This window comes from Heloderma suspectum, chromosome 6, assembly GCF_057233095.1.
Source record: "Heloderma suspectum isolate Gila_16-S chromosome 6, 16-S_ref, whole genome shotgun sequence".
Taxonomy (NCBI): Eukaryota; Metazoa; Chordata; class Lepidosauria; order Squamata; family Helodermatidae; genus Heloderma; species Heloderma suspectum.
This window is the reverse complement of record NC_139463.1, coordinates 114,424,803-114,449,402: the sequence shown is the minus strand read 5'-3', so window position 1 is coordinate 114,449,402 and position 24,600 is coordinate 114,424,803. Positions and strand designations below refer to the sequence as shown.

General features: G+C 44.3%; 2 protein-coding genes across 2 annotated transcripts; both read right to left on the bottom strand.

The window, feature by feature from the left end:
• Positions 1 to 849: 849 nt before the first annotated feature.
• On the bottom strand, positions 850 to 7,384 carry LOC146342624 (vomeronasal type-2 receptor 26-like). Its single transcript, XM_084807940.1, has 3 exons — positions 7,176 to 7,384; positions 1,854 to 2,145; positions 850 to 855 (listed from the first exon to the last, which is right to left on the bottom strand). The coding sequence occupies exons 1-3, from the start codon at positions 7,382 to 7,384 to the stop codon at positions 850 to 852; spliced, it is 507 nt and encodes a 168-aa protein (XP_084664066.1).
• Positions 7,385 to 12,258: 4,874 nt separating this feature from the next.
• Positions 12,259 to 22,524, bottom strand: LOC146342623 (vomeronasal type-2 receptor 26-like). Its single transcript, XM_084807939.1, has 4 exons — positions 21,703 to 22,524; positions 18,710 to 18,931; positions 16,956 to 17,082; positions 12,259 to 13,160 (listed from the first exon to the last, which is right to left on the bottom strand). The coding sequence occupies exons 1-4, from the start codon at positions 22,522 to 22,524 to the stop codon at positions 12,259 to 12,261; spliced, it is 2,073 nt and encodes a 690-aa protein (XP_084664065.1).
• Positions 22,525 to 24,600: the final 2,076 nt, after the last annotated feature.

Here is a 24,600-nt window from a genome sequence, read left to right as displayed (position 1 = left end):
ATGATTCTGTTTCAACCATGAAAAGTCTTCCTTGGGTGCTCCTGTATACATAACACAATCTAACAACAGTTTACAGAGACTGATAATGTTAAAAGTAGTTCCACTTTCCTGAGTGAGTGAATTCTTTCAGTAGTGAAGGTAAAATAGCTAGGGATGTCAGAGAATTCCGCCATGGATCTCGGTGAGGCCAAATGCCAGTGCATTCAGCCCCCCAAAATTCGTAGCAGAACGAAGCCCCCCGGGCCCCGACCCCACGAAAGGCGTGCAAAATGGAGCATTTACCTGCTGCCATCTGCACTGACTTGCGAATGGTGTCTGCGTCTGCGGCTGCCATTGGCTCCCTCATTATAGCCATGATAGGCTATGTAAATAATTACGTAGCTTATCACGGCTAATGCAGGGATGCCATTTGCATCCCTGCGGAGGCTGTGATAGGCTATGTAAGTATTTACGTAGCCTATCACGGTAAACCCCCCCCCCAAAAAAAAACCAGCGGACTCAAATGGCGGCGGCTACGGTGGCCGCCATTTGCATTTCCTTTTTTTTGCCGTTTTTTTGGCAAAAAAAACAGCAAGAAAAAGGGAATGCAAATGGCCGCCATAGCCACCGCCATTTGTGTCTGCAGTTTTGTGGGGGGGTTTTGCCGTGATAGGCTATGTAAATATTTACTTAGCCTATCATGGCAAAATACAGGGATGCAAATGGCGGCAGCTATGGCAGCCGCCATTTGTGTCCCTGCAGGCTGCCCAGCGGCTGAATGTCCTGATGCGGGTGGCCCCAGCTGGCGGCTCTGTGGAATCTGTGGAATCTGTGGATGCAAAATATTCCAGCCCAGAGAGAGAAAAGATGTCAATGCTGGGGTAAAAAGGAAAAGGTGAATAAGGAGAAATAAACTCATTGGCAGTGTAGTATGGCATCTATAAACAAGGTGTTCTAGCCAGCAGCTAAGAGAAATAGAATGGATATGAATTTCACTCTGCCATGGACCTCTGCCCATTAAGTTGAGTAAAGAATGGCAAGACAATTTTCTGGATTAGCATTTTTCCACCCTTGGCTTAGTGGTTAAGATGCTGAACTGCAGACCAGAAGGTCGGCAGGACAGCAGTTCGAGACCCGAGTGCCGCATGACGGAGTGAACTCCCGTCTTCAGTCCTAGCTCCTGCCAACCTAGCAGTTTGAAAGCAAGAAATTGCAAGTAGATAAATAGGTACTGCCTTGGCGGGAAAGGTAACAGCATTCCATGCACCTCGGTGTTTAGTCATGCCGGCCACATGACCACGGAAGCATCTTCGGACAGCGCTGGCTCTTCGGCTTAGAAACGGGGATCAGCACCACACCCTAGAGTCGGACACGACTGGTTGGGGACACCTTTACCTTTTTTTACCTCATGTGCAGTGGGCATATTTGAAATATATGCTTGAAAGCTCTCCAATTTTGGTTCATATATGGGCTCTTGCCCCTCATCACCAACTTACTTCTTTTGAGGACAGCTTTCCCCACCCTTTACACATGCACACTTATACAGACATGGACACTTGGTCAATGACTCTTCTAGATATTCATTCCTATAACTATTGGAGCAATTGTCCTCTATGCATATAAAACAGACAGTGATGGACTACTCCAAGTAAGACTAAATATGGACCTTTGGAACCTCCCTTTCCTCATACAGATATATGGATACCCATATAATGCCCCAATGCAACTCCACATATTACAGCCCCCTTTACTCCCCTGCACCTGACACCCCCATAATACTCTATCCTTACAAATCATCAACTTGAACTGGAAAATGAGGGAAATTAGAGTGGAGTTTGGAGGGTATCCCTATAACTCCCATGTGATGACCCTACCTGTGGAATCTTGTAAAGTCCTAAGATGTCTGCCATGCATGAAGAGATATCTGAGCTAAGTCCTCCGATCACTCCTATTACTTTTTTATAGATGCTACATTTATAGTTGGGAAGAAGCTGATGTGAGGTGAAAAGCACGTCCAAAGTGGTGCGGTAGGTCATCTTTGAATTAAAGTAGCTGTCACAGATGTGGAACCCAAGAGTGATATTGGGCAAGATCTTGGGATTCTCATTGATCTCATCAATGGCAAACACCAAAGCCAGGATGTGCTGGTAGAACTTTGTCACCACTCTGCAAAGAAAGTGACTTCCTGTTTCATGGGAGAATTAAACAGTGCAAAAACTCAATGTATAACAGTACTGGTCTACTCGAAAGATTCAGCTCCCTGGCTTTAAGTAGAGAGCATAAACAGCACTGGTAGTAATAAACTGAGTCCTTTTGGAAAGAAAATGTGGCTACCTTTTGTTGAATTATGCCTTTTGGCTTGTATATCATAGAATTAGGTATGTCTGGATCAATTTTCGGCTCAAATCATGTTAATATCTCAGAACACCAGTATGTATGTATGTATGTTTGTATTTAATTAATTTCTTACATTTCTGTGCTACCCATTAGCTGAAGCTCTCTGTGGAGATGTCTAGGTACAATGGATCAAACATTATCTTTAATTTCACTGTATTCATCTTCAGTATTTCTATCTCTTGTGTTCTTTATTATAGGCTTACACTACAGCTTTTGGAACCATTGCCACTTCCTGAGTGCTCCTGAAACTGCATCTTCTTCATAGCCAACTGGATCTCTTTGAATCTTCAGCATCTCATTTTTTATAGCTTGAAATCCATGGATGGGTGAACAGAAGAAGCAATATGGAAGGAAACTGTGTTATGTAGATTCAGAGCACTGTTCCATCCAGCTCAGCAGTGACTTGCTGCAGCTCTCTGGAGTTTTGGGAGGATATATTTCCCAACTCTACCAACAAATGTCAGGGATTGAACCTGGGCCATTCAGTTGACAAAGCATGTTGTCTACCACTGAGCTATGGCCGTTCCCTTAAGGAAGATATAGACAGAACAGGTGTGTTTAAGGCTTGCCCACTTCCTAGTTTTCTTTTAGCAAGTAGTTTCAAGACACAAGTGATCCAAAAATGTATTCCCATTTTGGGTGCTTTACTGAATTTTCATCTATTCTGCAGGATATTTCTATGCTTATAACCACATTATTTTAGATATATCAAATAAAAAGACAGTACAAAATGAAATCAATGTGTGTTTCTTTACAGTGGTTTGCTCTTTATAGCTTGCAACACATCTAGAAGTGAAGGAAGGCAGTAACGGAACAGTTGTTTTGCAGCTGTGGTGCTCAGTTTTTCTTTAGCTCAGGAAAGGAAAGAGTGAAAATCCTTTCCCTCTAGAATGCTCTATTCGTGCTTTTTTCTCTGTTGGCAATATAAAATTAGAATATATTGTGAAATGAAAATAATGGCATTTAAAACAGTCATTTTCAGAACACAATCCCCCCCCCCACGCCCACCCGAGCATAAAGATGCTGTATGGACAGCTTCACCTGTTGAAACTCTGCTTGGTATGCCCACCTAAACTGGCAAAGGTTGTTGTGATGTCATTTTCAATTAAAAATAGAAAGCCCTGATCCAATAATTACTATCAGGACAACTCTATGCACCATGTTCAAGGGCACTTACTCCCAGATAATCACACATAGGATTGCATCCTTAGGCAGCAATCCATTACTAACTTCATCCTACTGTTTTCAATGAGCTTTAAACATGGTTTTTGGTTTGCTACATTTTAATACCAAAGATTAAATTGATACCCTTCATGGATCACTGCCTTGTTGTGGCGAAGGGGCTTGCGTAACTCAGTGAAGCCATAAGCTATGCCGTGCAGGGCCACCCAAGACGGACAGGTCATGGCAGAGAGTTCTGACAAAATGTGGTCCACTGGAGAAGGAAAAGGCAACCCACTCCAGTATCCTTGCCAAGAAAACCCCATGGAACGTATCACAAGGCTAAAAGATATGATGCCAGAAGATGAGCCCCTCAGGTCAGAAGGTGTCCGATATACTACTGGGGAAGAGCAGAGGGTATTTCCAAGTAGCGCCAGAAAGACTGAAGCAGCTGGGCCAAAGCAGAAAGGACACTCAGCTGTGGATGTGTCTGGTGGTGAAAAGAAAATCCAGTGCTGTAAAGAACAATATTGTTTAGGAACCTGGAATGTAAGATCAATGTATCAAGGTAAGCTGGAGGTGGTCAGACATGAGATGGCAAGATTGAACATTGACATCTTGGGAAACAGCAAATTAAAATGGACAAGCATGGCCAAATTTAATCCAGGTGACCATCATATCTACTACTCTGGGCAAGAATCCCTTAGAAGAAATGGAGTAGCACTCATTGTCAATAAAAGGGTGGGAAAAGCAGTACTGGGGTACAATCTCAAAAATGATAGAATGATGTCAGTACGAACCCAGGGCAAACCATTCAACATCACAGTTATTCAAGTCTATGCCCCAACCACTGAGGCTGAAGAAGCTGAGGTTGATTGGTTCTATGAAGACCTACAACACCTTCTAGAACCAACACCAAAAAAAGATGTCCTCTTCATCATAGGGGATTGGAACGCTAAAGTAGGAAGCAGGTAATTGCTCCATTTCGCACACCTTTTGTGGGGTGGGGGGGCGGGGGTCTTCGTTCTGCCACGGATTTCGGGGGGCCGAATGCACTGGCATTTGGCCTCACTGAGATCCATGGCAGAATTCTCTGACATCGCTAGATGAATCACAGGACAGAATTAAGATTGCTGGGAGAATTATCAACAACCTCAGATACACAGATGATACCACCCTAATGGCAGAAAGCGAAGAAGATCTAAAGAGCCTCTTGCTGAGGGTGAAAGTGGAGAGTGCAAAAGCTGGTTTGAAACTCAACATTAAAAAAACTAAGATCATGGCATCTGGCCCCATCACTTCCTGGCATATAGAAGGGGAAGAAATGGAAGCAGTGACAGATTTTATTTTCTTGGGCTCCAAGATCACCGCAGACAGTGACTGTAGCCATGAAATTAGAAGATGCTTACTCCTTGGGAGGAAAGCTATGGCCAACCTAGACAGCATAGTAAGAAGCAGAGACATCACCTGGCTGACAAAGGTCCTGTCTAATCAAAGCTATGGTTTTCCCAGTAGTAATGTATGGCTGTGAGAGCTGGACTATAAGGAAGGCTGAGCGCCAAGGAATTGATGCTTTTGAACTGTGGTGCTGGAGAAGACTCTTACGAGTCCCCTGGACTGCAAGGAGGTCCAATCAGTCCATCCTAAAGGAAATCAACCCTGAGTGCTCATTGGAAGGACAGATACTGAAGCTGAAGCTCAAATATTTTGGCCACCTAATGCAAAGAGAAAACTCTCTGGAAAAGACCCTGATGCTGGGAAAGACTGAAGGCAAAAGGAGAAGGGGATGGCAGAGGATGAGGTGGCTAGATAGCATCACCGATGCAATGAATATGAATTTGAGTACACTCCGGGAGAGAGCGGAGGACAGGAAGGCCTGGCGTGCTATGGTCCATGAGGTCACGAAGAGTCGGACACGACTGAACAACAATACCAAAGAGCTCTGAATGACATGTGTCATTCCCCACTCACCACTCTATCTTCACAACAACCCAGATTATAAGCAGAGAAACATAGCGACTGGCCCCAATGTCCCACAGTGAGCATCACAGCTGAATGAGGATTTAAAGACAATTCTCTCAGTTCTAGGCTTCCATGCTAACTGTTACACTAAACTGGCTCTCAGTTGATTGGATGACTAATTGACAGACTGATTTCAGCTAGACATAATTGAGCACTGAGGAAGGAAGAATGAAGTCTGAAGGATTAAGAAGAAAGGAATTTTGACACCCAGTCCACTCCCTATTCTCCCATTTTATTCATTTAGGGTTTTGTTTTTGTTTTTTTTAAAGTTGTATTTTTAGATATTTACACTGCTACTGGTTTTTCAATTTGGTTTTAAACTGTACTTTAAAAGTTTTATATTTTTATCACATAGTTATATATATTTCATGGTTTTAACTGTTGTGAACCTCCCAGATGCGTTGGCAATTGGGTGATGTAAAAATGTAATAAATAATAAATACCAGCACATGTAAATGTCAGTATGGAAGAGAAAACATTCGATTATTTTAATTTCATTTATAAAATTGATATCCTACTTTTCTTACAAATAACTCAGAGTACCTAAGAGCAACATTATTTTTAACTGTATTAGGATTAAACCAACTCAATACCATTGAGAAAACTCACAACTTCAAAAACAGATAAGTATATCTATCTCGAAACAAAGTCAAAATATAGAAAACAAAACGTCAGTCAATCCCAAGGTCCTTTGTGAAGGGACAAGTTTTGTCTGGCATTATAGGCACCCAGTGTTGTAAGCAGGGGGCTTCCATAGGGAAGGCATTCGACAGAGTTGTTACCACTACCGGAAACGTCTGAAAAGATCCCACTACAATTTTCCATAGAGTAAAGCAATGAAGATGATTGGAGATGTAAGGAGGACATGGTATAGAGCCATTTCAGATGAGCCAGGGTGGCAAAAGTTAAAAAGGTGTGAAGAAGGTGTGAAATGGAACCCACAAGAAGATAATGAAATAAATGATATCAGATGAAAAGCAAAATCAATATCATGGGTTGGTTCCTGCTTTGTGTGTGCAAAATTAGACTGGTGGAAGTGGATTTCCCTCCCCCCTCCTCCCCACAGCAGTCCCTGCAGCCCCCAGAAAATGCAGTACAGAAGGTCTGGGGCCCTGTGTAATTGGGTAGGCCCTGGTGTCAGGAGGGATGAGAGGGAAGCGGGGGTAGTATCAGTCGTGGGCCTATGCCTACATGCAGACTTGCCCAAGATCACCTTGAAAAGAGAGAGAGAGGGAGGGAGGGAGAGACAACACTCCATCACACCCCACAAGGAATGCCTCCTTGGCCACCAGATTATCCATCTGTTTACTTATATCTGAGACTAGAACAAAGGAGGTCAAAGCTCAGGTGGGTATACTTAATGTACAGGTCCAGTGACATTAATATGGAGCTTAATAAAATATTGCAGAGCTCTATTCACATCCACACTTTTTATAGAGATGGATGAAGTGGGTTGCGACATTTCCCACCCTATGGAAGTGGAGCCCATCTGACACCCTCCATACATACATACATACATATTAAAATAATAAGTAATTTGCAATCAGTCATACAAATATAAAGAAACACAAAAATAAAATTAAAGATTATATTTGGGGACAAGGAGAATTACTTACATTGGGAAGTTAATTGACTCCTGAGAAGGATGCCTGTTGAACAAAACTTTGGGAAATGCATAATAAATATGTGATACCATCCCACCAATCAGGAAATCACCTGGCTGGTACCACTCGTGTGGAATGTATGCAGGCTTATTTCCAGTGCACTTAATAGCGTGCACTTTGTACACCATGTTTGGGAGCAGCAGCATTGGAAGCAGCACCATCCTGATGGCAAACTCCCGTCTAGACATTATTGGGTCCCCCACGTCTCTCTCTACATCAACATCATTGCTACCATCTGACACCATTTGAAGCTTGACAGGAGAAAAACAAATCAAAATAATAGAGCCCTGCTGTCTCTTCTTCTGAATCACAGCTCTACATGGCACATTGGGAGACTAATAAGTATTTCAGACGTACTTGATTATTTTTCTTTTTGTTTTTCTGGAAAGCCATTTGTAGAAGACGAATCAATTATAGTGATTGTGGTAATTACGGGGGAGATCTACTCTTATGCAATGTTTTTGCACTCCATGACACCTCAGCAGTAGTAGAACTGCTGAAACAAACATATTTGTCTGTTCTCCCTGCTACATTCTGCTGCTCTATAATGGTGAGGAGAAATAGAATAAAGAATAATAGAGTTGGAAGGTACTTCAAAAGTCATCTAGTCCAACCCATGTTAATGCAGCTAATCCACTGCATTGGAGGAAGAGTTCACGTAAATAGGTACATTCAGGATATCCCCAAGTGACTCCTAGAAAGAAATCAATGAGAAAGTGAGCATGCGTGGAATAGGAATACAAATCCTGTTAGTGACCACCTCCTCTTCTTTTAAAAAGCCTGATTGCAGTGTGTGTGTGTGTGTGTGTGTGTGCATGTGTGTGTGACTGTTTTACAGACTGCGTAACTTCAGAAACACATGCCAGCAGTGGCATAGTCTTACACACTTTTGGATGTGTCCCTCCCCACTGCTGTCATACAGACCCCCTTGTGTTTGACTGGAACCAATTCACCCCATGGCCCAAAACTATTCCCCGTCCCAGATGTAAAGAGGGAGAAAAAAAAATCTGCTTCTGTCTTTGAACAATATAAAAAAGATGTTCTGGGCACATACAATGGCTACCATGTCTGCTAGTAGTTATCTCTTCTTCTCTGGGATACCTTTGGGTATTTTCCATTTCCTCTCCCTTAGAATGGATTGATTGCGGGTGAGAGGGGGGGGAATAAAAGAGATGAGACACAAGTATTTGGTATGAAATTTGAGCCACATTTATTGAAATTGCTCTGGTCTGCAAAGGGCAAACTAAGTGGGCACCTTCTCTAAGCCAGAGTAGCTTGGTATTGTATTGGGTGAGACATTCACTGCCTGTAGAGTGGCATCTTTGATCGCCACCCTTCAGGACTCCCCAATTTGGGGATGGGAGGCCTCCCCTTGTCACCTCCTCTCGAGTTGCAAAACTGTGAGTGGGTGAATAGAGTTGGCTTCAAAGGTAATCTTCCAACTGGGGCTGCAAAACCCTGAGCAGGAAGCCTCAGGCTTTACCAGTCACCTGAAACAGTGCCTCCGAATGCTCACTGACCCTATAACCACCAAAGGTGCCCACGCAGAACTGCCACAGGAGGATGGCAAGCCTCTGCTTAGCCATTCACCCACCACCTGTGCTGACTCAATTCCAGCATGCCCCTTGCAGATCAGCCAGAAACAAATCATTGCCCTATCAAATAAATGGACCCCATCCTGCCTATATAGCACCCTCTGCCCATGAGAAGTATCTGGATGTCTTACTATCCCATCACCCTGACTTGATAAGGAATTACCTACTCCCCTATTCACATTCTTCCTTGCATCAAGCCAGGCAGCTGTGATAGGCTATGTAAGAATTTATGTAGCCTATCACGGCTAAGCCCCCCCAAAAAAACCCAGCGTATGCAAGTGGCGGCGGCTACAGCCGCCATTTGCGTTCCCAATTTTTTGCTGATTTATCTTACGTAAATATTTATGTAAGATAAAACGGCGAAAAAAAGGGGAACACAAAGAGCGTAGTGGGCGCTAGTTGCGTTCCTTCATTTTTCGCCATTCTAGCCTACATAAATATTTACGTAGGCTAAAATGGTGAATTAAAAAGGAACGCAAATAGTGCCCACTATGCAATTTGCATTCCCCCTTTTTTTCGCCATAATAGTCTACGTAAATATTTACGTAGACTAAAATGGTGAAAAATAAGGAACACAAATGGTGGCCACCGTAGCCACCGCCATTGGCGTATGCCATTGTTAAAAAAATTACAAAAAATTAAAAAATTAAAAAAAAACACGCGCGTATGCAAATGGCGGCGCCCATGGGCGCCGCCATTTGTCTTCCTTATTTTGGCACGTCTTAGTCTACGTAAACATTTACGTAGACTAAGATGGCAAAAATAAGGGGAACGCAAATAGCGTAGCGTCTACGCACGTTTTTTTTTTTAATCAGCCGTGATAGGCTTTGTAAATATTTACATAGCCTAACAAGGTGTTTTTAAAAAATTTAGCCGTGATAGGCTACGTAAATCTTTACGTAGCCTATCACGTTTTTGTGTGAGTGTTTTTTTTTACTGGAAATGGCGGTGGTGGCAGCCAGAGCCGCCGCCACCAGGAAGATCCGCCTAAAGTAAATCCCGTCCCGGGGGGGTGGGGGCCATTCTGCCACTGATTTTGGGGGGCCGAATGCGCTGGCATCCAGCCTCCCCGAGATCCGTGGCGGAACTTTCGTACATCCCTACCTGTACCCCTCTGGTCGGTCCTGGGCCTCCTGAGCTGGATATGTATGGCCATTTGTGAGAACTAAATAGGGATGGCAGATAATTTCTCCCCGAAACTTCGGGGGGCCGAGCACCAACGTGTTCGGCCCCCCAAACAAGTTTCGGGGAGAAATTCTCCGCACCACCTCCGCACCCCGCACCCCCCCCCCCGGGATGGGACTTACCTTTGGCAAATGTCCCTCCCGGCGGCGGGTCCGGCCGGCGGTTTGTCGGGTCTTCGTCCGGGGTGGGACCGGCAGCCAGTCTTTCGACCGGCTGCCGCCGCCGCCATTCCAATAAGAGAAAAAAAAAATGCCCCGGTGATAGGCTACGTGACGATTAACGTAGCCTATCACGGCTAGATTTGCAAAGTCAGCCGTGATAGGCTACGTAAATCGTCACGTAGCCTATCACGGGGGCATTTTTTTTTTTTTTACTTTTAATTTCGCGGCCGGGCAAGGCGGGAAGCCTCCCCCCCGGCCTGAATTTTGGCCGGGCGAGGCGGGAAGCCTCCCCCCCTGGCCTGAACTTCACGGGGGGAGCAGCGAAGCGCCTCCCCCCCACCGTGAAAAGCTGCGAGACCAGGTAAGTGACTTTCGTGCACCCCTAGAACTGAATATCCCCCAACTAAAAAACCCATTTGGCCACATCGTCCTTGGCTGCCATGATTTAGGGATGTACGAATCCCTTACCTGTTCCAGTCGGGACATCTGCTGGGGGGGGGAGGTGCTCCGTCCCTCCCCCCGGAATCCTCAACGGGAGGGAGGCAATCTAGTCCTCCCCCCCCCGGAATCCTGCCCCGCCGCCTCTGCTCCATGTTGGCTCTGCGGAGCAGCCCACCAGGGCTGTCTTCAGCTGGAGTTCCGGCCGTGGACGGGCTGCTGCGGACGCAAATGGCAGCCACTGTAGCTGCCGCCATTTGCATCCTTCCAGGCTGCCATGATAGGCTAAGTAAGAATTTATGTAGCCTATCATGACATGCCCCCCCCAAACGGCATACACAAATGGCAGCGGCTATGGCGGCCACCATTTGCATTCCCTATTTTTTGCTGTTCTAGCCTACGTAAATATTTACGTAGGCAATTACGGCAAAAAAAAGAGGAGCCGCAAATAGCGTAGTGGGCGCTATTTGCGGTTCCCTTTTTTTTGCCGTAATTGCCTACGTAAATATTTACATAGGCTAGAACGGCGAAAAATAGGGAACACAAATGGTGGCCGCTGTAGCCGCTGCCATTTGCGTATGCCGTTTTTTTTTGGGGGGGGGGTTAGCCGTGATAGTCTACGTAAATTCTTACGTAGCCTGTCACAGCTACAAGGATGGCGATGGCAGCCGCAGTAGCCCGGCCATGGCCAGCCAGGAGACCAGCTGCCACTGCCGCTGCACAGCATCCGCCGCCGGAACCGCTGCCACCACCGCATCCGCCGCATCCACCGCATCCACCCCAGGTAAGTTTCATCCTGGGGGTTTCTGCAGGGGGGGGCAGGAGGCCGTTCCGCCTTGGATTCCGGGGGGCCGGTTTCTAAAGAATCCGGCCCCACTGGAATCCATGGCAGAATTCTCTGCCATCCCTACCACCACTAGTTAGGAAATTTGAAACACCCCAAGGGAGGCTGTCCATTCTACCACAGGGAAAACAATTGCTTCATAAGGAGAGTTGCACTGAGGGCCACTGTCTCCATAGGCATTGTGAAATACAGTGGGTGCCTTGTAGCTTGGCCTCTTATACCAAGGCAGATATGAAGCCCTTTGCTTTCGGGTCGGGCATTCAAACGACAGCATTTGTGGCCCATTTTGGTGTGTCACCTTTACAGTTCTATGTCCATTCATGGATAGGACTCTTGGCCAGGTGGTAAGTTGGCAGCACTTACCTTTGTGTTCAGAATAAAGGATGCCTGACAACACCACAGATTTTAGGGTCTGGTGCTGTTGGGCAACAGTGTCGCCCGCAGAGTTTATTCAAGGCACCCACTGTATTTCACGATGCCTGTGGAGTCAATGGCCCTCAGCACAACTCTCCTCATGAATATTAAGTGCATGCCCCATGTGCATGATACTTGAAAAACTATCAAACAGCTATTCAATGGTTTAACAGAACTGCTGTACCCATGGAATGGTCACTTAGTGTTTGTTTGTTCATTCTTTCATTCATTCATTCATGCATGCATTTCTTTGTGTGAGGAGAATGATTGAATTGGCAATTAGCACAGAGTCAAATGTACAGTAGATGTGCTACTTCCATCATGATTAATTTTCACCAGCTTTACATGTTTGTGTAGGATACCAAGAACATTAATGAAACTGCAGACTCGTCTGTTATTTACATATTTCTTTGCATTAGCTGCTCTTTCTTGTTCAGCTCAGGCCTCACCACAATAATGTAGCATTTGGGGACAAATATGCAGCAGAGTAACCCAGCACTGGAGGCCAAAATTGAGAAAATCTCAACAGCCACCATATATTTCCCTGTTGTGCTGAGGTAAGTTGGGACAAAGGACACCCACACACTGCAAAAGACCAACATACTGAAGGTGATGAACTTGGCTTCATTAAAACTGTCAGGCAACTTCCTGGCCAGGAAGGCCACAGTGAAGCTGACAATGGTCAGGAAGCCCATGTATCCCAAGACACATGAGAACATGAGAACTGACCCTTCATTACATAACAGGACTATTTCTTCCATCATTGAAGTCATGTCAAAATCTGGGAATGGAGGAGATGTTGCCAACCACAGAACACAGATCCATGCTTGAATACTGGAGCAGGAGAGGACAATGGAATATGCCAATCTTTTCCCCACCCATTTCCTTATTCGAGATCCTGGTTTGGTAGCCATGAATGCCAGAACCACTGAAATGGTTTTTGCCAGGATGGCTGACAATGACACAGAGAAGACGATGCCAAAAGCAGTTTGTCGAAGAAGGCAGGTCACATTATTAGGCATTCCAATGAAGAGTAATGAACAGAAGAAAGACAAGAGGAGGGAGGTGAGGAGAATGTAGTTGAGGCTTCGGTTGTTTGCTTTGACTATTGCAGTGTCTTGGTGCCTAATGAAGATGCCAAGCACCAGGGCTGTGATCAGAGACAATAAAAGTGCAGAAGAAATGGAAACAATGGCCAAAGTGTCTTCAAAAGCTAGGAAGTTTGGAATCTTGGGAATGCATTCGTCCCGGAATTTGTTTGGACGGTGACCTTCTGGACAATGGACACAAGTTTCCATGTCTGAAAAGCAAACACATAGAAATGCATAAAAACAAAAATTATTCCCAAGGTTAACAACTGACATGGTGTCCTGGTTCACACAATCAAATTAAGCCACTGTGGTGTCATTTCTTTAATCACCAACCTAGGTGCAGCTTATTGTGTCATCCACACCAAGGCCACATGGCTTCTTTGAGGGGGAAACAACCCTCAAATAACCCAAAACTGGCCATGTTTTTTTTGGGGGGGGGTTATTTCCTCTTCAAACAAGCCATGTCATCTGTGTTCTGATGACATGGCAAGCTGTGCCTGGGTGGATAATTGGGGAAATCATGGATGGCATATGCCAGTAGCTAAAACAAGCCACTGTGGCTTATTTAAGCCATCAAGGGCTTGTTTGATCACGTGAACTGGCCCAGCATCTTACCATGGAAGGTTCTGAATACCATTGCCCAAGATTCTTCAAAAAGAAATGCCAATTCTGGTATTTTGTCCTTGAATGACATATGTTTATCTTGTTATCTTTGCCACTTTCCTTCATCTTAGGATCACAAGTACTATGCAATGAAATGAGAGAATAGTTTTGGCAGTAGTCCAAAATTTTGGGGGCCAACAACATTTAGTTTGATGTCTTTTCAACCTTTCCCCAAGCAATCTCATTCTAAGAGCGATTATCACTTCTTTCCCATCCTGGTCTAGTCATTTCCTTTCCTTCAGGCTCTTTCATCTCATGCTGTCTTGACTCTGCTATACCTAATTGTTCACAGACACTCAGCTTTACACTTATACCACTAATGTGATGGATAGAACATACTGTTCTTTAAAAGTCTACAAATGTTGTCATAGTATCCTTTATTGAAAATGATTAAGCACACTTCTGAAAATAACTGGAGCTTATACATTATATATCTATATCTACGTATATCTATATCTCTCTATATTGCTACTTGAGGGGGGATGGTGGAGTAGATTTGCACCTCAAACTTGTGGGTGGATGGGAGGATGGTCTAGCAAAGGGCTATGTAAGGTAGGAGGGGAGGGTGATAGGTGGAGTGGCTTACAGCCATGGCTCTGTCTTCTTCCTTCATTCCCATCATTAGCTCAGCACCACCCACCTGGGCTATGATGGCCATCGTTAATGAGGTTCTCTGTAACGGAAAAGTGAATGGAGAAATGACTGAGACCTGAGGCTAGAATGGAATGGTGAGTAGAGAGAGATGCTGCAGGTATCTGGTTGGAGCTCAAGGCTCTGTGATTTCTTGCCAGCGCAGCCCCCCGGACACCAGTCCTTGGACACCCCCCCACCCGATTTGGCACTCACTAAGTTGGGAATGCATGGTGGTCCCTGTTGATCTGCTGAGCTGCCATTCTGCACAAAATGGCAGATCGGCCTTTTCCATAAAGGCCAATTTTATGTAGATGGAGGCCTTAAAGAGGCCCATTTACACAACACGATGGGCGTAAATGGTCTAAATAGACCATTTATGCCTGTCATGTTATGTAAATGGCCTACTTATTGCCATTTATGTCAAATCATCCTTTTTGGAAAAGGCTGAGCTGCCATTTTGCACAGAATGGTGGCTTGGTGAAGGAGCAGGATGCTGTGCACTGCTCGCTGGGCACCCACAAACCTCCTGGTGGCTTGTCATGCAGGGTCTGGCGGGTGGCGAGAGTCTGGAAAGCAGTGGGCTGAGATGAGATCACCAGTTCCCTATGAGTGGAGATAGTGGCAGTTGAAGAAAGTTGAAGGAAGAGTATAGAGACAGTGAGTGAGAGGTTGGGAAAGAGGGAGCTGACTGAGTTAGAATGGAGAGTGAGTGAAAGGAATTAGGGCCCAGAGATAGCTGTGGTATTTAGTGAGTAGAATCAGAGGCAGGATGTGAGGAAGGGAGGAAGAAGAGTTACTGAAAGCAGACATATAGTTTTAGGTTTTTAGAACCATTGTTATGACTATTTATCAGTGATTGTTCTGAATTTTAACTAGTTAAATATATAATTAAATAAATACATGTTTATTCTTTGAATACCTAAGTTCTGGTGTGGGTGGATCTGAAGGCTGGCATATCTCGCCCTGTGTGTTAAAGATGTAAGAGAAGAGTCCTCCTGCACTCTATGGTGGTATGGTGGTGGTAGCTGTGTTTTGGGGAGCCCCATGAAAAGGTCTGAACTCAGTGATCTCTAGGGATTAGGGGCTTATAGGTGATTCCTAGATATGTCACAGTCACATACATTTTTTTTTTTTTTGGTAAACCCCAATGGCCTAGATTGGCTTGGTAGCTGGAGGCTTCATTGACCTGGACCTGAGGTTGTCAAAGTTCTGTAATGATAGGCAAGTTCAGTGCAGGTTCATGGGGAAGAAACCCAGAAAACAAAATTTGATGAGTACCTTGAGGCATTGGTGAAGGTGAAGGTAAAGGGAGTCTTTCTCAGGACTATCTCTTCATAGCCATGACGGTAGATGTGATAGGGACAGGACATCTGCTTGAGGCCTGCTTAACACATCCACATGAAGCTGCAATGCCTGGGAGGCTGTGACATGGGCACACCTCCCTCAGCACATCAGTGTGAGGCCCATGTAGGGATGCATGAATCCCTTACCTTGCTCTGCTGAGGGGCATCCACGGTGGGGGGGGAGGCGATCCATCCCTCTCCCCGGAATCCTGCCCGGCTAGTTCCACTCTGCGGCAAGGCCACAGAGCCGCTGGCCAGGGCCAGCTGCAGCCAGACTTCTGGCTGCTGCTGGACTGCGGCTGCAAATGGTGGCCGCTATGCTGGCCGCCATTTGCGTCCCTGCCAAGCTGTGATAGGCTATGTAGATACTTAAGTAGCCTATTACGGCAAAGAGCAGGGCCGTAAATGGCGTAGCAGCCGCCATTTGCGTCCCTGCCTTTTGCTGTGATAGGCTATGTAGATACTTACGTAGCCTATCACGGCTTGGCAGGGATGCAAATGGCAGCTGGTGTAGCGGCTGCCATTTGTGGCCGCAGTCCGGCAGCAGCCGGAAGACAACCTGGAGCCACGGCCGCCACTGGAGCCACTGCTACTGGAGCAGTGGCTCCTGCCGGAGCCAGGTAGGCTCCATCCCAGGGGATTCCATGGGGTGGTGGTGGGGATTGCTGCATTCCGCCATGGACTCCCGGAGTCTGTGGTGGAATTCTCCAACATCCCTAGGTCCATGAGGGTTTGTGGATGGGAGGAAGACCCTGAGCTTGGAAGCATGCACAGAAAAGGCTGAGAAAGAATGGCTCAGTCTGATAGGGCACTCACCCTGGACAGAGGGAGGCTCTTGTAATGTTTAGTTTTAGACTGTGGTTGATCTCCAGAAAAAGTATTGTTAGTTGAATTTAAAATGTATTAAAAATAATATTAAAAAAATCACGCATGGTTATTCATTTGAAACTCCAAAAATTACTGAGTCTTCTCTCTTCATTTGGGTAACAGGTGCAAACACCTTCTTCGACCTCCTCTCCACAATTACCAGGAATGCCAAATATCATTCTAGGTCTTCCAGATCACACAGGATGAGCTATTACTACATCATAATTTCCTGGAAACTTGTTTTTTTATTTATGCTAAAATATATTATGTGACTTTCTAAAAGTATATTCCTCAGGATGGTTGACATCCCAAATATCAATACAATACAATTATATGTATAAACAATGAGAATAGAACATAGTGCCATTAAAAATCTCCTGAATGTTAATGGAAACAGAACCTGCAGAAGAGTGGCTTGCACTTTCCTGAAATTATATCTGAAAAACACACACACACAACTAACAACAACAACAAGCCCAAAACCATAATATGTCCTACCTTTCTGGTTTGAGAACATCCCATCTGGACATGGTGCACAATCATAGCAGCAAAATATCATCCCCTCCTTCTTTTTCTTGCTGTTACCAGGATTACAGTGGTCATTACACAGAGAAAGAGGTGGCACCTATCTCAAAAATAAACGAATAAGTTGATATTAGGGATGTATGACTTACCTGTTTGCGGATTATGTTGATGGTGGAGGGGGGGCATTCCGTCCCTCCCCCCGGAATCCTCGCCGCGGGGGGAGGTGCTCTGTTCCTCCCCCCCAGAATTCTCCGAGGCCGGCTGTGCTCCGCGGCAGCTCCACGGAGCAGCTGGCCAGGCCCAGCCAGGCCAGAGCCGTCTGCAGCCGGATTTCCAGCCGCGGAGGGCTCTGGGTAAAACAAAACGCTCATGCAAATGGCGGCGGTTACAGCCGCCACCATTTGTGTTCCTTATTTTTGCCCTCTTAATCTACGTAAATATTTACGTAGACTATGATGGTGAAAATCAAGGGGAACGCAAATAGCGTAGCGGGCGCTATTTGCGTCCCTTTTTGATTCCCCGTTTTCGCGTACATAAATATTTACGTAGGCTAAAACGGTGAATGAAAAAGGGACGCAAATAGCACCCGCTACGCTATTTGCGTTCCCCTTGATTTTCGCCGTCATAGTCTACGTAAATATTTATGAAGATTAAGACGGCCAAAAATAAGGAACGCAAATGGCGGCGGCCGTAGCCACCGCCATTTGCGTACGCTTTTTTTTTTAACCCACCCAGCCATGATAGGCTACGTAAAGATTTACATAGCCTATCACGTCATGTTTTTTTTTTTAAACCCAGTCATGATAGGCTACGTAAATATTTACGTAGCCTATCACGTCTTTCTTTTTCTTTCTTTTTTTTTTTTTTTTACCAGAGTGGAAATGGCGGTGGCGGCAGCCGGTTGGAAGACTGGCCGCTGCCGCCGCCAGAGCCGCCGCTGCCTGGAAGATCCACCCCAGGTGAGTCTCGTCCCTTGGGGGATCCACAGGGGGCCGGGGGGGCAGGCCGTTCCACCATGGAGTTCGGGGGGCTGAATGCACTGGCATTCGGCCTCACCGTGATCCGTGGTGGAATCCTCTGCCATCCCTAGTTGATATTAAGGACATATTTGGAGAATTTGTCATCTCACATCAGGTGATCTACCAGTAAACAGGAAGGCCACTGACATGGATAGCTCTAAGTGCTAGATAGTACTTTCAGTGACAGCAGTACTTGTTGTATTAAGCATTGTATGAACACTAGAAGGTTAACATTTCTGTTGTTAACCAGATCAATGGTACAACTAGTTTAGCAATCCATCTAAGACTATTAACTAGATACATGTCTCAGATTTCACATGGAAGTAATGATGGACAATATTATCTATCCTCTGTAAGCCACTAGTCCACATCAGTCAAAGAATGTCTTCTCTAGATGTCACATTTTTGTTATCATGGCTTTTCTCATCTGGATTATCTACCCTCCATATATTGATTTAGGGTACAATCTGTCTGGGGCATGCTGTGAATTGTAGGACTTTTTTCTGTCTAAGCATGCATAAGATTTCACCCTTACGCCTTTTAAAAAGCCATCTCTCCTATTTACCAATATTATATGCTAGTGAATTTCTAATTAATTATGTATTGTGTAAAGAAATGCTTCTTTTGTTTTCTTTGCATATGTTGCCCCCCAGTTCATTGGATGACTATTAACATTGACATTTGTGAGAAAATTCAGTTGTTTCCTACCTGAGTCAAGTGTCTGTGCCATTTGATTCTTGACTTATTAATGGTGAATTCTTTGCCTGGAGGAGGATGCAGCCTTCCCACTTTGACCCTGATATAGGAGTTATTTGTGAAAGTGACCAAGTTTGTAATATCAAATCCACCTGTTAACTCTCCAAGTTCATTAAATGTAATTTCATCTCCAGCACTGTTGTTGAATGAGATCCTCTGAATCAATGAGTGGAGCTAAGTGAAAAGAGAGAAATAATCAAACCATCTATAAATAGTTGTAATATGCTCATTAAGATTGTTCAAACAGTTTTCCATGAAAGGAAAACATCCTCATTCTGGTAGCAGACATAGGGAAAGAGTGGCAAATCATGAATCATTGTAAATTTAACAGTTGAAGGTGTTACCAATAAAATTTTCGAAAATCTCTGGAAAGAAGACGTGAAGTTATATACATATAGGTTTGGATCTGGACTTACTTGTACTTAGAATACATCCATTGAAATCAATGGGACTTAAGTGAGTTGTGATTTCAGTGGGTCTGCTCTAGCTATGACTGGATCCAATCCTGTGGATGTATGGTGTCACTTAGGGCCTTTCTGTCTGGGTGCTGGGAGTAGAGGGCTTATAAGGGAGCCATGGAATAGAATGGGAGTAAAACTTGGGTTCACATGCAGGCCTGCCTTTCCTTGAGGGCAGAAAGTTCTGCTGCCTGGAGTCTGAGATGCAGGTGATCATGGTGACAAAGCTGTGGTCAAGCCATGGAACAATGGACAAGCATAAGAAGAAGTTAATATGTTTGTTACTCCCTGCAGCTAGCAGCTCCATGTGTCTGGGTGTTCCCATGTACTCTTATAAGGCCGAGGGTAACCTCAGCTGCCTAAAACAAGAGGAAGCTGTCCCTATAGGTTTCTGCTAACCACCCCCATCCTGCAATGTGTCGTTCACTATTCCAGAACTGAATTTTCCAGTTGGCAACTAGGGAAAATTTCAAATAAAAAAACAGAAAATTGGGGGTGACAGGGGATTATTTATCTATTTTATTATTTATTTATAGTATTAATATACTGCTCTGCATCCAAAGACAGGATAAAGAATAAAAACACCAAGTTAAAATAATTTAAAAATGTTTTAAAAGAAACAACAAAAAAGAGACGGATTAAAAAAGCAACTGCACCATATTAGAGGATCTAACCTTTGTTCCTCCCTTTCTTGCTTGATCTTTACTTTTGCTTATCTCTGAGTTTGGCTAACAGATTTTGTTTGTTTGTGGGGCCTTGCTGCCCTCAGCCTGGTGCCTGGTTTTGCCTTCATTTGAGAGAAGAAGCATCCTCCCGTTTTCTCAACATGCCTTTTCCTTGGCTTTGAAACTATTTGGGGTTACCCCACCCCACTACAAGCCAGTATTTTTGAGCTGGATGCTTGAATCCTGAGCAGTTTAGCTTTGTCCCCTCTATTATACTCACTGGTCTAAAGCTTCACCATTTTTTTTCATTAAAAACTAGGGGTGTACAGATTCCTCACCGTCCATTCTGGTGGGGAATCCTCCCGGGGGGAGAGGTGATCCGTTCCTCCCCCCTCCCGGAATCCTCCGGAGCTGCCCGGCTTGAGGGCCACTTACCTGCTGGACCTGTCCCATTCTCCTCCATGCCGATCGCCCTTTTTTTTTTAAATGGCGATCGGCAGGATGTGCCCATAGACATATACGCAAACTAGAGCAGTGAATCTTGCGTATAAGTCTATGTGTCCTTAGATCTCTGCTTTGGATATATAGCTATAATTTGGCTTTTCATTTTCCCTTCCTTTTTTCCAGTGGTTTGGACTATTGGGAGCTTTCAGAATTGCATTTCACTAGCTTGGACTGGTGTGAGTTTAAGTAACAATTCAAACTGCTGCTTATTTAGCCTACTATGACTTTTGGATGCTATAGCTGTTCCATTTGATGCTCTAATACAGTTTTTTCCTAATATTGTTTTCTAATTGACCTTAGCAAGAGTTAAACTGTAGTTTACTTTGCATGGTGTCATCTTTGCATACAACTGTCACACAGCTTAGTGGTTCATAGTACAATTGTATTTTCTCTGCAATTATTACATGTTTCACACTTTATTTCTGCATGTAATGTTCTTTTGCATTCACTTTCCCCCCTATAAATCAGTCATATCTTGATAGTTCCTGTGTGGTATGTTTTCATTTGTTTAACAAGTTGAAAGGGCATTCACTGCTTTCCTTCTTAAGTTTGAAATGCATTCTCAAATATACTGAACTTTTAAGTAGCCTCAAGTCAGCTCTTAAGTCAGTAGCAAAGTCAGAACCTCATTTTCATATGGCATTCACATTTGGCCAGGAAAGGAAGAGGTTTGAGAAGATCAGCAAGACAAGAGTTGGGTTTTCATCCCCTGTAGAGATTCAGAGTCAAACAATATGTTATGTTAAATATGTAACTAGTAGAAATGCCTTTTTAAAAACAATTGGTTTTTTTCCCCATTTTATTGGGACCCCTGCATAGGGAGGTGATGTTAATACTTCTGTCCCCAGCTGCAAGTTTACTGGTAATCACCACCCTGCAACTGAAAAATCTGGGGGCGGGGAATCATTTTCCCCCTAAGTCACACAGCTGTCTGTTTTGGAGGGAGTGCTGGAAAAAATAATGGCTGGAGAGGGAAGTACTAAACATACCCTCCTTGCACAGGGAATCTCGATAAAAAAACACAACCTTGAATTGTTAAAAAAGAAAAGAAAAATACATATGTACTAGTTATGCCAGGGGTGGGCAACTTGTGGCTCTCCAGATGTTTTGTTGTACAAGCTCAACAGCCCTAGGCAGCATAGCCAATCGTGTGGAAGCATGGGAGATGTAGGCCAACACTTCTGGAAGGTCACAGGATGGCTACCCCTGAGCTACACTTCATAGTTTGCTTTTAGTGTTTAATGGCACATTGTGCCATTGTCCAGTATCTTGGTCATGACAGTTGACGTTTATCCTGGGTAATATGAGGAAACATTACCTGCCAGGGTTCTAGATTTTGAAGAGACATTTTGCCTCTGGCCTCCATTGATCTGTAGTTGGCTCTAGATGAGTACAAGATGTGTAAGGCATGTGCCACAGTGTAGACAGCATTATAGATACTGTAGCTGTGTCCAGTCATGCTCACTTCAAAAAATGATCCAGGAAGGCTCTCTACCATCTTGTCTCCGGTACATGTTCCACCTATGAAACTCAAAGCGGAGGCTGAAAGTGAACAACCAAATGCTTGTTCCCAGAAATCCTTAATAAAGCCGTCTTCACTGGCCCAAGTAGGATTTACAAGCTCAAGAAATTCTGAGAAGTCCTGAAGCTCCCTTGATTGAATTGTAAAGGAGATAGTACCTTGGAACATTTGCATATCAATACCACTGAGCCTTTGCAAGGTATGTAATGTGAAATCAATTTGGGCTGTTGTAATCCATACTTTTGCTGCAGATGCCTTCTTGTTATTCTGAGAAAATATTAGCTGAATTACCCCATTTGCCTTCATAGCGAATTGCAGCCATGAGATGGATGCAGTTTCTCCATGTATTACAACTGCGCTGGCTTTGCTTATCATAAACGTTGTCAAAATACTCGGTCTGGCATACATTTTTTGTATGTCATTGAATATATTCACATTTTTTGGAACCCTTTCTGTGAAGGCTGAACAGATTCTGTTCTTCAAAAGCAGTGGCTCCATGGTCCGTAAGAACTGATCTCCACCATCGTCTTCTGTAGTGATGAACCCCACCCATCTCCATTGGAAATGCAGAAGTAACTGGACAAGGCCTTGGTATTGCAGAGCTTCAGTGGGGACCATGCGATAAAAGGCAGGGGAATTGGTGTGATCATTAACTGCTGGTTCAAATGAGCCATATGAAATCTTAAAGAAAAGATAAGACAAGAAAGGCCAGACATACAAAATGAGAACAGGAGTATCTGGTGGACCCTTCTTAACTCATTATATTCTCATTTATTTAAGTTTCAATCCTATGCACACTTACTTTGGAGTCTGTCCCATTGAAATCACTGGGGCTTATTTCTGAGTAGACATGCATAGGATTGCACTGTTATTTATTGTCTTCTTTGTTTACTTTAAATCCTGCTTTTTTTATCCAGAAGGATCCCCAAGGTGGCATATGTGGAATCATAACAAAAAAAGAATGTCATTAAAACATTGTATTTAAAACGGAGTTAGCATCGTCTTTATATTTTCAATCTAGTTCAGAAAAGAAGTAGTTGCATTACAGTTTGTCTAGCCAGAAAGAACTGGGGGAAGGTGGCAAAAAAGAGATGAAACACATTTTGAAGGGGTAAACCTCTGAGACAGAAATAACTATATTTAACTGTAGAATCATAAGATCATACAGTATTGCTGGAAGGGGCCATTTAGGCTATGAAGTCCAACCCACTGCTAAGTGCAGGAATTCAGTTTAGAACAGCCCTGATTGATGTCTGTCCAGTCTCTGCTTGAATAACTGAAATGATGGAGAGCCCACCATCTCCCCAGGCAGTTGCTTCTATTTTCTGACTGCTCTGACCATTAGAAACCTTTTCCTGATGTTCAGCCAAAATCTGCCTTCCTGTAACTTAAGCCCATTATTTTGTGTCTTGGATGATAGAGAACGGGTTGTGGCCCTCTTCTGTGTTACAACCCTTTAGCTACATGGAAAGAGCTATCATATCCCCCTTCAGTCTTTTCTTCTCAAGGCAAAATAAACCCAGTTCCTTCTATCTTTCCTCATGGTTCCCTGTTCTAGTCCCCTGATCATCTTTGTTGCCCTTCTCTGAACTTGTTCCAATGTATCTGAATCACTCTTAAGGTACTGTGTCCAGAACTGGACACAATAAGCGAGGTGTGGTCTGACTATTGCAAAGTAGAGTGGAACCATTACTTCCTATCATTTAGAAACTATGCTTCTATTGATGCAACCTAGAATCGAATTTGCCTTTTTTACAGCTACATTACACTGCTGACTCACATTCAGCTTGTGATTGACTACAACGCCAAGATTTTTTTCACATGTACTGTTGTCGAGCCAGGTATCCCCCACCTTACACATTTGCATTTGATTTCTTCTTTTTTTTCCTAAACAAAGGATTTCACACTTTTTTATGTTAAATTTCATTCTGTTATTTTTTGCCCAGTTTTCTAACTTATCAAGATCATGGTGATTTTTTTTCTGCCTTGTAAGATATTGATTATCCTATCCAATTTTCTGTCACCTGCAAATTATCCTATATTTTCCTCCAAGTAATTAATATACATATCGAAGAGTAGAGGGCCCAGGACCAAGCCCTGTGGCATCGCACGTGATAACTCCCTCCAGCTTGATGAGGAACCATTGATGAGCACTCTTTGAGTACAGTTCTCTAGCCAGCTGTAGATCCATCTAATAGTATTGCCATCCAGTCCACACTTAACTAGCTTGCTAATCAGACTATCATGGGGGACTTTGCCAAATGCCTTGCTGAAGTCAAGATATATAACGTGCATAGCATTTCCACAGACTTCTAAGTAGGGATGTACGAAGGTCACTTACCTTTTCGAAGGGTGACATTCGTGGGGGGGGGAATTCTGGCCAGCCAGCTCCTCTCCACAGGGATTCTGTGGAGCCACTGGCCAGCTCCGCCAGCAGCCGGACATCCGGCCGCTGGCTAGCAGGGACGCAAATGGCGGCTGTAGCCGCCGCCGTTTGCATCCCTGCAGTCAGCCATGATAGGCTACGCAAATGTTTACGTAGCCTATCACGGCTGATTTAAAAAAACAACAACACGCGCGTACGTAAATGGTGGCGCCCATGGGTGCCGCCATTTGCGTTCCTTATTTTGGCACATCTTAGTCTACGTAAACATAAGACGGCGAAAATAAGGGGAACGCAAATAGCGTAGATGC

Excerpts from the sequence above, each read along its gene's own strand:
- LOC146342624 (XM_084807940.1), bottom strand. The coding sequence starts at position 7,384 with ATGGTGCTGCTTCCAATGCTGCTGCTCCCAAACATGGTGTACAAAGTG. Across the intron at positions 2,146-7,175 it reads GAGTCAATTAACTTCCCAAT|AGTGGTGACAAAGTTCTACC; the intron begins GTAAGTAATTCT and ends CTTTCTTTGCAG.
- LOC146342623 (XM_084807939.1), bottom strand. The coding sequence starts at position 22,524 with ATGGTCCCCACTGAAGCTCTGCAATACCAAGGCCTTGTCCAGTTACTT. Across the intron at positions 18,932-21,702 it reads AAAATCTAGAACCCTGGCAG|CTCCACTCATTGATTCAGAG; the intron begins GTAATGTTTCCT and ends CTTTTCACTTAG. Across the intron at positions 13,161-16,955 it reads GATGTTCTCAAACCAGAAAG|ACATGGAAACTTGTGTCCAT; the intron begins GTAGGACATATT and ends TTTGCTTTTCAG.